The 12,941-nt window shown below is 38.0% G+C and overlaps 1 protein-coding gene across 3 annotated transcripts in view; it reads left to right on the top strand.

Annotated features, from left to right (window-relative positions):
- The window catches only part of nrk (Nik related kinase), a 114,631-nt gene that overhangs the window by 42,142 nt on the left and 59,548 nt on the right, over positions 1–12,941 (top strand). For all 3 annotated transcript variants that reach the window (XM_031891524.1, XM_031891525.1, XM_018096921.2), the window contains exons 3-6: positions 189–245; positions 6,800–6,925; positions 8,998–9,108; positions 11,017–11,107. In XM_031891524.1, coding sequence (XP_031747384.1) covers positions 189–245; positions 6,800–6,925; positions 8,998–9,108; positions 11,017–11,107 — 385 coding nt within the window. The remainder of the gene's footprint in view (positions 1–188; positions 246–6,799; positions 6,926–8,997; positions 9,109–11,016; positions 11,108–12,941) is intronic.

Below are 12,941 nucleotides of genomic sequence, written 5' to 3'. Positions count from 1 at the left end.
AGTTTGCTCCCAAAATCCACGGTGGTTGCTTTTATATAAACATGCACTGAAGAATCCAGTATTCAGGGCTCATCCTAACAATTTAATTCATTATGAGGTTGTCCCAAGGTATTGCAGCTTGCTGAAATAATACACTGCTATATACAACTTTCAGATAAAAATAAATATCCTGCTTTTTTTCCCCATAGGGAAGGCACGTCAAAACTGGACAACTTGCAGCGATTAAAGTAATGAATGTAACAGAGGTATGTATTTTATTTTAGCTAAGTGCTAATATTGAACAGCTAAATGTTATATTAGGCCATTACCTTGAACGTGGCTTAGTCAACTCTGTATTTCTTCTGCTGTTGGTAAACTAAAATGAATCTTTTTGGTGGACTATTGCTGGGATATATGAGAAGCAACATATTCCTGGTTGAAGAGATGACATTTTAGTTTCATATGAGTCATATCTCAAAAAACATATAGACATAAAGCTTTGCTCCTTGACAGACCCTTAAATCATCTCCAAATTGGGTCTCTCTAGCTAAACTATAACTGACAGCATTTCCATTACTAATTTTAATTATATTTTGCAGTATGATACATTTTGTTATCACATTAACTACCGAATAGTAGAATAAAATTACCTGAGAACCTAAGTAAATAAACAGAGATGTTACAGCAGTCATAGATTGCAAATTAAGGGGATTATTAAGCATTCTCTAGGAATGCCGCAACTTTCATACCATGGAGACATATATTTTATCCACATAATTTTAAGTTTATCCGTTTCCAGAGATAACAAACATATAGTTTCCTGTAGTCCTGAGCTGCTTCTACTGCACCCATTGTATCCTCTTCCGTCACACAGAATCCATTGCTTTTTGTTTATCTGTACACATCCAGCTTATTGCATTCATTGTGACAGGACAAGAGAATTCTGCTAGATCTGCATAACAATTGCTCTTCTCATATCAAAGCCCACAGAACAAGTGATGTAACATATCATATTGTTCAAAATTAATACGTGCCAAATCTACACCTTTTCATTCTATCTTAAATCAGATATACATTTTACTGCAAAGCCACAGAAAATGTATGTTGTATAATGTATATTGTATAATGTATAAAATACAAGGTCTAGTTTTGACTAAACAGATTGACAGGAGCAAACATAGGTAACAGAAGGGGTGTCACAAAGCCATGAAAGCTATAAAAGTTCTAGCCTTTAACTGCAGCATTTAAGATGCAGCAATTATACCCTCCCAGCAGAAAGAGATAGAGATTACTATTGGGATAGAAATACTGAGGAATCATAGTGCAGGCAACAGGACCAACCTAATCCCACACAGATGCTCTCCACTACAGCACAATATCACCTTTTCAACCGTCAACTAGTGATGAGCAAATCTGTCCCGTTTCACTTCGTTATAAAATTTGCGAAACAACAAGAAAATTTGCGCCCATTTTTTGACGCGCGTGATTTTTTATTGACGTGCGGCGTATTTTTCCATGGCGAATTTTCACTTAAGTTCCGTGAAACAATTCACCAATGGCGAAATGCGGAAATTCACTGCGAATCCATGCCTGCCGAAACATTTCGCTCATCACTACCCTCAACACATGGCAGTACTTTAATAAAAGATGTTTGCCCTGATCTAGTAACCCATAACAACCAATCAGATTTATAGTTTCAAACTGCTTACCTGTATATATTACAAGGGTTACTAGATCTAGTACAAAAGATGTGATTTATAGGAGTTTATTGATGTAGAATTGATCATGGAATTGTACTACAGTGTTAATTTGTTGTTCAGATTCCAAAAACTGCTATACTAGTCAGTGTTTCTTTTGTATGTTTGGTGTGGGAAATCTTGATTCACCCTTTTTCAGCAGGGTTTTTATTCAGCCAAATCCATGCCTTTGGCAGAACCAAATCTAAATCTTTAAAGAAGAAGGAAAGGCTACATCACTGGGTGGTGCCAAAATACTCAACCCCCCCCCCCCCCCCCCATTGACTTTAATCACTTACCTTTACCCCAGGCTGTTGCTCCTGTAGGCGAATGTCTACTTTTCCTTCTTCTGTCTTTGCGCCACTTGCGCATGAGGATTTGGATTCGGTTTTGTATTTGCCCTAATCTTTCGCAAAGGATTTTGGGTTGGACCGGATCCTAAAATAGTGGATTTGGTGCATCCCCTACATAAAACTTAAGTAATTTAATTATGCCCCTGATTTTGCCCCAAACCCTATACTTTGTCCTTTAAGCATAGTCACTTTTTCACAAAACCATGAATTACAAGTACCCCAATTAAGTTCCATTTATTAAGACATTTATGAATAAATGCTTATTCTGGCACTTTGTAAAAGGATTTCCCAACACTGCAGTACTAAATGGGGTCGGGAAATTCATACAGACTTTTCGGTTTAGTGCTGGCCACAAGATTCCTTTGATAAACTGCCTGTTTCATTGCTGCATTTGGCCCATTCAGCAGTACTGCAGCACATATTGTCTGAGCGAGCTGCAGGATGCGCTGGTCACAGAGAGGTCAGCAGGACTTCAGTCAGGAAATGGTGCTGTATCATCTTTCAGGGCGGGCGTGGAATGCCCAAAATGAGAACTGTTACTAGAAATGGCCTTTATTTTCTGTCAGTGCTTAAGAAGCATTGTTTTATTTCCCCCTTATCTCTCAGCTTTAAACATCATTTAGCAGATATGCTTCAAGCCCAGGAAGACTCTGTGGTATCAGAACCACAAGGCCACACGCAACATGCTGCTACTAACAATATCCCTTCCATGTTCTCTTTTTTAATGTGGAAAGTAATTTATACAAATAACAAGCATTATAAAGTAAATACTCATGCAAATATCACCAAAGAAATTCACTCACTCACTATGTTTCCTCACCAGATGCCAATTTATATTTCTTCCTGGTAAGGCAGTAATAGCATTTCCATGTACAATGTACATAAGGACACTAACACCAGCAGGGGACATGGAAAGATAGCAGCGTTACTGAACAGCTACATGGCCAGAGATCAGCAATAAGATGTAACCTGTCAGACTTCTCTCACAGGAACAGACTTTGCTCTGTATAACACACATGATGATAGACTGCGGGAGACTGTGAGAGATTAGTGCCCATTTTAAAAATAGGGTGTAATTAGCTATAAACACAATACTGCATGTATTTATAAATGTATAGTATATTTTATCTGGATTGCTTGGGACCTGGGGTTTTCCAGATAAGGGATCGTCTTTAAATTAACTTTTACTGTGGCATAAACATTGATATTCTTAGACAGTTGGTTTTCATTTTTTTAATTTTTGAGGTCTTTCAGGTATTTAGCATTTTGTTCAGCAGCTTTCGAGTTTGGAATTTCTGCAGTTATCTTATTGCTAGGTGTATGGTATATAAAATACCCAAAAAACCTCGGTGCTCTTAATGGAAGATCTTGAAAAACAATGAAGCTTCTATGTTGTAGAGGTATACATACAAATCTGCAGCTCCTTCTTAAGATAACCCCTTTGAGTGGGTCGCGAAAATTTGTACAGGTGTGTCAGTAGGACACATGTGAAATAATTATTTCATATGAATAGGAGATGGCCTGAAGAGAAAGATAAGGCACGATATTAATAAACCTGTAAGGTCGCAGAGCAATGGTTGGCTGACGGGGTCAGTGCTGAAAGCTTGAAAGAGTCAGAAGACGAAGACAAATAATTCAAAAACTTTCAAAAATAAATAATAAAGATTAATTGCAAAGTTGCTAGGAATAGGACATTCTATAACATAAAGGTGAACCACCCCTGTAGGATTGCTTTGTCATAAATTGTTACCATCAATTAGAAGCTACAGTTTCATTATTACAGAGAAAAAAAAGATCATTAAAAAATTACAATTATTTGCTTAAAATAGATTATAATGGAGATGGCCTTCCTGTCATTTGGAGCTTTCTGCATATACGCCTGTATACTAGACAGAGGCTACTTGGAAAGAAGCCACAGTCCCACCAAAGCATAGACCAGTGCTGTCCAACTTCTGTGGTACCGAGGGCCTGAATTTTTCTGACCTACATGGTGGAGGGCTAATAAAGGAAGACCACTCCCTTTTTAAACAACACCCACTTCAAACCACACCCTTGTTATTACAATAGCTTTTAAGACCATTACCACAATTATGATGGCAGCACAGCAAAAATATATATATATATAACTGGTGCTCACTGCATGGATATAACCCTTCACTCACATGTGAAAGAAGTCATACCCTTAAACCCATATGCCTCCTGCTCTATTGTGGGTAGCACAGTAGCCCCCAGAACATAATTACATACAAAGGGACCTTCTAACAACTATTTAAAAATGCTAACAAACTCCCAGAACAAACCCCTGCCAGGTTCACCTCCCACAGGCAGCATAGGGCAGGCAGAGTATGGCACACACAGGCAGCATAGGGCAGGCAGAGTATGGCACACACAGGCAGCATAGGGCAGGCAGAGTATGGCACACACAGGCAGCATAGGGCAGGCATATTATGGCACACACAGGCAGCATAGGGCAGGCAGGGTATGGCAAACACAGGCAGCATAGGTCAGGCAGAGTATGGCACGCGTGAGCAGCATATGGAAGGCAGAGTATGGTACACAAAGGCAGCATAGGGCAGGCAGACTATGGCACACATATGACATGACACACATGAACAATTCAGGGTCTTACAGCCTGCAGCTAATGTATGAATAATGCAGTGGGTCAAGTTAATCTCAGTACTGATTCCATTTAAAGTTTACACAAATATAAGTAGTCACAGATCATATGGCACCTCCCTACACATTGGAATGTATGACTCTCTAAAAAATTTTTCACTGATGAGTCACTTATAATGCAAATCTATCCTTTTCTTACCCAGAGGACAAAGTGATGTATACAGTACATGAAGATATTGTTTTTATTTTATTTATACATAAATCTAACATTTCCATCATTGCTCAATACACTAGGCAAGATACAAACAATGCAACAAATAGAAACAAACCAAGACAAGAAGTGGAATGACCTTTCTACAGAGACCCTCCTCTTTAAACTCTAAGACATATAAAGTTCATGGAACATACTTCCAAAATAATAGCCTTAATTAACCTAAGTTTTAGGGCTGATTTTGTGAATTTGCATGGTTGTAACTAATTTAAAAATGTTTTGCCCTGTATTTATTACAAAGATATACATTCATTATATAAATCCTGTTATTCCAGAAAGGGTGCTATTCCAGAAGTATGTAGTATGTCTACGCCCAGTATACAATGCAAAGTGTACATTGGATAATTAAATATAAATCAAGAACCTTTTAGGTTCACCTAAAATGTATTTTTAATCACAATACTAATAGAAGTACTATGTAGTTAAGTGGGATACATAGAAAGGTTAATTTAAACATAAAACATAGGTCTACAAATATAAGTTCACTATAACTGTAATAAAATTTCAGAAAGGAAAGCTACGGTGTAAATGATTATGTAATCCCTCTCCCTCCCTTTGGGAGAAGTTGTCTCCAGATCATATCTGCAATATTATACTTAAAGCTGAATACTTTCTAATAAAAATGATGACTGGAGATTATTGGAGTTCTGCTTTAGATAGGTAACATGAGAAAATGCAAGTTGCCATTCTTTGATTTATGTGCAAAGATTCCAACGCTGATGGTGGGAAGACCAAGATGAATATTGCTTAAGAATCAATTTAAGAAATCCAAGAATCATTATTATTTAAAATGTTATCACAGGTGTGGTTTTACACATATATGTTGTCCATATGTTACAAAAAGTCATCAGGGATATAGTCAGAAACTATAATATATGCAAGTGGCATAGCCCCATTCTGTCAATGACTCCCCAGAGTAGCTCAAATCCCCAAAGGAAGATGGAGAACACATCATAAATACACCACTGCTACAACTTCAAGGGATGCTTTCTGTCAGCCATGGATAAATGCAAATGATTCCATGAGTCCACAGAGCCTGAGGAATTGTAAAGTTGCCTTTAGAGGTTTTCAGTAGGCTAAAGAAAGCTGCCATTTTAAACTCTACCCACTGTGGCAGAATCCTTTACTTAGGTATTTATTAAGGACCCTCAAACGTTATTAAAAAAAAATGCGTTCACTAGTTAACCTGTGAATGCCACCAAATACAGTAGTGTGTAGTTGATGACAAATACCCACATTCCTCTCTGTTCAACAATCTGGTGTCTCTTGGCCCCCCTGCTTCAAATTTATTTTCCTCTTCTGTTAGTAGCAGTACTGGGTACTCTTTTAGGCCTTCATTATACACATTGTGCAGGCATTTAACCCAGTTATAGGACTCCTATTATATTAAGCCCTCATTAAGCAATTAGGGGTTTTAACATGAGAAAACTGAACATTGCTATGAGCAGTATTGGGGTGGCAGGCAAAACACAAATACATGAATTAAATAAAGAAAAACCAAACATAGAAATTATACGGATCATTTCACATGAAATGTAGAGGCTAAATGAACTGTGCTTCTTCTGGTTGCCATTATTATCCAGTTGCCAAGAAGCAAATACTTAAACATCTAGAATAAACAACATGAGGTTTCTCTTTAATATGGACATATTTTTTTACAACCTGAAATTGCACTTTGATTGTGAGTCATCCCTCTGTGAAGATCATTTCAGTTGCTTTGGAGAACATCTTAATAATGTTTTATTAGACAAGAGTTTGTGTGTTACATTGTTCTCAAATGGCATTTCTAATAAGCTCCATCTCTGGGTCTAATTAAACCAGATCATTATGATTTTGTTTTTCAGGAAGAAGAGGAGGAAATAAAACTTGAAATAAACATGCTGAAGAAGTATTCCCACCATAGAAATATTGCCACATATTATGGGGCATTTGTAAGGAAAGGTTTGGCAGGCCAGGATGATCAACTATGGGTAATTTGGATTATTTCTACATAGAAATGAATGTATTAATGAGAATATATTGTTAATAATGCAATTAGAATATGGCAGGCTTTTCCTATTGCACCACTGCATAAGTTTCCTTTTCTGTACAGCAGCTCATGAAATTAAGACGTTTCAAGATTGGTCAGAGTTCGTTTGGCTGTATTTTGGCTAGATGACTATACAAGAGGCTCTGGGTCAATTTGCTCCACACATGGTGGGCCAAATAGGAGCGATCCATTGCCCTATACATGGAATTGTGGTCCAGTTTAAAAGAGACAAAACACTTAGGGGCCGATTCACTAAAGGTTGATAAAACAAGTGCTATTTATAGCATGCGTTAAACATTTTATCACTAAAAGGACACTTGTCATAATCAAGAAGCGATGTTGTTTGCGTTATTTATCTCACGATGAGTGATTTTCTTGCCTTATTTTCCGCTGCGTGTGTTATTTCCTGCCGCATGCGATATTAGCACACAATATTACACACGTAGCCATTACTTTTTGAAAACTACTGTTCTTAAAAAGTACCACCTACCGCAAGTAGGTGTTAATATTCGCACAGATTAAAGCAATATTTTGCGAGTTTAACACTTTATATGTGTTTGTGAATAATGCGTTAGTACTATTTCTATTCGCTAATTAACGCAATGCAATAGAAATAACGCTTTGCGATAGTGCTTTTTTTGTGCATGCAATATGCGTCTTAACACATGCGAAATGATGAAACGGTACTCATTTATTGCATGCTTTTAACGCAAAAAAGCATGCGATAAGCGCTATTGACCTTTAGTGAATCGTCCCCTTAGTTATATGACCAGAGTTACAACATCGAGCAGAGTACCTGATATTTTTTATTGTGCTCTTTTTTAAGATGTTCAGGTAATGTAGTCAATTTTGGCCTCAGAGCCCACGTATAATTGCATCTTTAAATTCTTATAGAGGCAGATCTCCTGCATTCCCTTTGATCACAATAGGTCTGTATTATGCAGTATACAACCAAAAAAGAAGAAAGTACATGTCCTAAAAGTTGCTTATCCCTAAAACAACCAAGAGTGAATGATGTATCAGTGAGAGTGATGCTTTATTGCTTACTGGGATTGAGTGGTTTGCAAGATCAAGTAAAAGGCTTGGCCTTAGTGCCAGCCTACCATGTATTATAATATACTATAGAACAGGAATCCCCAAACTTTTATACCCATGAGCCACATTCAAATGAAAAAAATTTTGGAGAGCAACACAAGCATGAATAACATTCCTGGGGGTTTCAATGAGAGCTATAATTGGCTATTTGATAGCCCCTATGTTGACTGGGAGCTTAGAGAAGTCTCTGTTTGGCAATTACACTGGGTTTTTATGCAATCAAAGCTTGAAATTTCAAACCAGAAATTCAAAAATAAGCACCTGCTTTGAGGCCACTGGGAGCAACATCCAAAGGGTTGGGGAACAACATGTTGCTCATGTGCCACTGGTTGGGTATCACTGCTATAGAAAGAGAGGTCTGAAATGTTATACTATTCAGGTTAGAGAAATCCGCATAAAAAAGTGAAAGCTGCAGCACTGGGGGAAATCTAGTGTTCATCCACCTTGTGTGGGAAAGTATTTTATGAGCAGGAAGGACAGCTCCATACCAAGGCAGGGGGATCTCCATAATGTACGGCAAAAACAGAGTAAGCCAACCTTAAGCAGTAATCAGTTTGCAAAGCCCTTGGTCAAACCCTAAGAAAGTGAATATTCAGCAAAATAAGAAAATGACAATGGACAAGTCAAGGGTTTTCCTACACTGATCAGAAATCTTATTTATTTTTTTATGTCATGTTTTCTGATCATCTTTATGTTCTTTATATTAGGTTTCTACCATAAAGCTCCCAAAATCTATTCTGGACTTGCTACTTCATGTTGGGGACACAATTTTCAGCCTGTTTCCCACCAAAAACTGACTGAAATTTAGGTTCTGCAAAAATTGCCCCGTAGCAATTTTCCACTGTGAAGAAATATCTAAAGAGAGTTAGCTTTTCCTTAGTTCATTTTTATATAACACAGAGTACACTGTTTTTGTAGCTGGTGATGGAATACTGTGGAGCAGGCTCAGTCACAGATTTGGTGAAAAAGACCAAAGGCAACTGCTTCAAAGAAGACTGGATTGCATACATCTGCAGAGAAGTTCTAAGGGTAAGTTTAAGGTTTTTAGATGTTTTGGGTTCATGATCCCCTTGCAGTCTATTATCTATTTAGGTCTCCTCTTAGCTCGTAGTTGTATATGTAAATGCTCTTTTAACAATAGCACAGCTATAGTTCCATGGCTCTTCAGATCCCTAAATAAGCAACTACATCAAATTTCATCTTTATGCTTGATCTTCCACTTGTAGGGTACTCTGCAGTACATTCCGCTTGTGGGATACTCAGTATGTTCATCAGATTCCTAAGAACATGGGAACAGCAATGCTTAGATTTGTGGTACAACATTCTGTGTTCAGGTGCTTTGCCCCCATATCAATCTTTCTACCATCAAAAGATGGATACAGTAGGGACAATTTTAAAGCTTAATACAATACTCTGCAAAAATAAGCAGACCCTTGACAAAAAATAAATCATAGTTTGAATATATATATATTTGGCATTGCTTTGCTTCAGAAAAAAAGTTCCCCAAGCGCAGGAGGCTATGCGAAGGGGTAAGGGAGGTTGTGGCCCAAAACACAAGACTGAAACAGCAAGCTTGGCCACTAATATTTTCAAAGAATCTTTTTAAAACAATAGAAGCAAAACATATACTAATTTGTATGTTTTTAACTAAAGATCTTAGTTCATTTGGGTCTTCATTTGTGCTACATGCAAATAACTGTCTCTTGACTAATTTATTTTTAGTGTTCCCAGAGAGTTTGTGTAACCACAGAAAAGATAGCATTAGCAAAACTGTGAAACCACATTTAAAAACAGTTGTTCATCCATAGTAGTATAGGTGACATTTAATGTTATATCTCAGATAGAATATTTTTTAAGTAATGTTATCCAGAAAGTTAAAAACAAAAAAAAATTGCTCCCTTCACTAAAAGGTCAATAGAAAATCATGTGTTATGGCCTAATGTAGAGGAAGGATATTGCCTTGAAGTAATTAGGCAGGGCTTGGAGTAAAGGGGTGTTGTCTAGGGGCATAACTGGTTGAAAGCAGGCAGCAATAGAGGGTAAATAAAGGCCTTGCTACTGCAGCAACATCCCCTGAGTCTTTCTTTTTAATCTTTTTAGTCTTTAAGATTAGGTATCCCCTAGTACTAAGCCTAATGCAGAAGGGAATATAAGCGAATAGTATGGTAAAGTTCCCCTTTAAACTTTTGCCAGACCTGCTAATTTATTTCCAATGTATGTCTTTTTAAGGAGTTGGGTGTTACCCATTTAATAACCAGTTGCAAGAATACTGTGCACTATTCATTTCCTCTGAGGCTGCAGTTTGTCAGATCTCTAATCTGCTTTTTTGCCCAATTTTCCCTTTCCAATTACATTTCAGTCCACTTTAGCCTCTTGCAAACCTGAACCTACTCACCCCAGTACAAGGTAGCAGATCTTCCAGTAGCTTCCAGATAGTTATACTGTATATATATTAGATAAGGATCATAGTTATTTGTACTGTATGGAGGGAGCAGGGAACAGCCAGTCATTTAGGGTTTAGGGGTGTGATTTCAGCTGGACCAGTATCATTTATAAACTGATTGGACTGATTGCTTCTACTAGTTAAATAAAAGTTTTGAGCAACCCCAAAACATTCTGAAACTGAAACCTCTAAAAGCTGGGGTATGACAAAATTAGGTATTCTGGAGTATATTAAATTGAATACAGTTTGAGGTGATAAGAACATAGCATATAAAATGTCACTGCTATCGATTACTAGACCTGCTGCAACTGTGCTACCTTTATTACATTACTGGGACAGAGTCTCTACAATATATTAACAAAAGTGTTTTTTAATGCTCAAAAACTGTCCCCAGGCTCGGGCTCTCTACTGACTTGAATATCCGATGATGGTTTTACATTACACTGCCAAGTCCTATTTTCTGAAGCGATTCTTAACTGAAGTTGTTTTTGCAGGGTTTGGCACACCTCCACGCGCACCATGTAATTCATCGGGATATTAAAGGGCAAAATGTTTTGCTGACAGAAAATGCAGAAGTAAAGCTGGGTACGTTTCTGTTAATCATATGCTGAATACCTGCCATGCTGCCATATGTGAAATAGAAATTGGGTTGTCTGCTAATGCTATGAGCAACTTATATGAGTTTACAGAAATCTCATTTAACTGGTACCTGTCCTAACCTGTTATTATTTATTCACAGTCTGAGTGATCCCCATACTCATAGGTGCTAAATAGCAAAAGCGCTATTACCCAAAAGTGCAGACTGGAGTCTGCATCAGTGGCAGAACTATAGAGGAAGCAGACCCTGCGGTTGCAGGGGGCCTGGACTGCAGGGTCTGCTTCCTCTATAGGTCTAAGAAGTCCCTTCTTCCCAGCAACTCTCTTACCTACTCAGCCCGAGTGACTGGGGAGCAGGGGACATGAGGGACATTTATAGGCACCTGTGGGCCCATGCCTAGGGCAGAAGATTGTACAAATTAAGAGCTGATCACTTTGTACATACAAGAAACTGAATTTGCATAATGTGTACAGATTGAAGTAAAGATCGAATATACCTAATTATGCTGCCATGCTGATGAAGGCAACAGCTATGGGTTGCTAAAGTATGGCAAAGTGCAAACTATTTTCACATTTTGGGTTCAATGGGTGCAACGATTTTAGCTCATAGCAAAAAATAATAAATGAAGATTACAATGTTTATTATTCTGTGCCATTAAATATTCCTTTACAAACTGAAAAATTTAAAGTACTTAGTGTAACATTTTAAAAATGCAAAGTCTTATATTTAGCATTTTGAAGACTTCCTTGCTTATTATGGGAACTCATCTCTGAAACAGTTTGTTTCTATGTGTAGAAGAAGATAACTTCTGCACTTTAGCCAATCTCTATTCCTCACAGCTGTGCTAACATGTGAGAACTCTCAAGTGGAGGCCACAGAAAATCAATGCATGGCTTAGCAGTGCAAAGAAACAGGATGTTGGATGGTTTCTCTGTGACACACCCAAGGTTCAGTGTAGTCATAAAATGAGACCAAGTGTCTATAACGCCCAGGATGTTTTTACCTCACTTCAGATGTGTGGTTTTATTTTATAAAACTGAAGGCATGCCTTGGCTGTATATTACTATCTCATGGTATTTTTAAAAAGATGCACACTCGCTTCATGAGTAAATTTTCTGCTTCCCTACATACTCCTACATACCCCCCTTATTTGTCAGAGGATGGGCACATGCAGACACCACTGCTGCTTTCCCTTTGGTGCCCCCCAGTAGCCAAACCTATTTAACTGATTAGCATGCATAAACTAAAGCAGAGAAGAATATAAAACTGCTGCCTCACTATATAAAGACAGTACTACATGTTTCAGTTTGCACTCTGTTTTCTTTGAACTCTGACCTTCCCCATATATGCATTAGATGCAGGACAAAATACAGTCTTACTAGGATACCTCTGCATTGCAGTCTATTAAGTTATAATGAGTCATTATCATTGACTGCAATGGAAACCAGCACAAGAAGGCAGAGAATAACTACAAAAAAACTGTTCCCTATTCGTGCAATAAAGCCACTGGGTGTAAGTGCAAGAGCATGAAAGGACACAAGAGCATGCCCCTTACTGTTCATTCTTAGAGCACTTGCGCTATGGGCACTTTGCAGGGAGTGCTGGATCAAAAATCCAGTGCTTCCTGCAAGGAGCAGTGTTAGAGGACACATGCCAACCCTGTCCTTACTGCTTACCTTAGAGAAGATCTATGTGCCACCTCCAAATGCCTCTTTAAAATTGGGCATGCCCAAACGCAGGCCACACTTGATTTGAGGTGCTCCAAAATGGAGTGCAGAGACCTGCACCTATTTACGCAAACACAGATGCCTGTTTTGCAAA

Source organism: Xenopus tropicalis, chromosome 8 (genome assembly GCF_000004195.4).
Source record: "Xenopus tropicalis strain Nigerian chromosome 8, UCB_Xtro_10.0, whole genome shotgun sequence".
Lineage (NCBI taxonomy): Eukaryota > Metazoa > Chordata > Amphibia > Anura > Pipidae > Xenopus > Xenopus tropicalis.
This window is presented reverse-complemented; position numbering and strand designations above follow the sequence as displayed.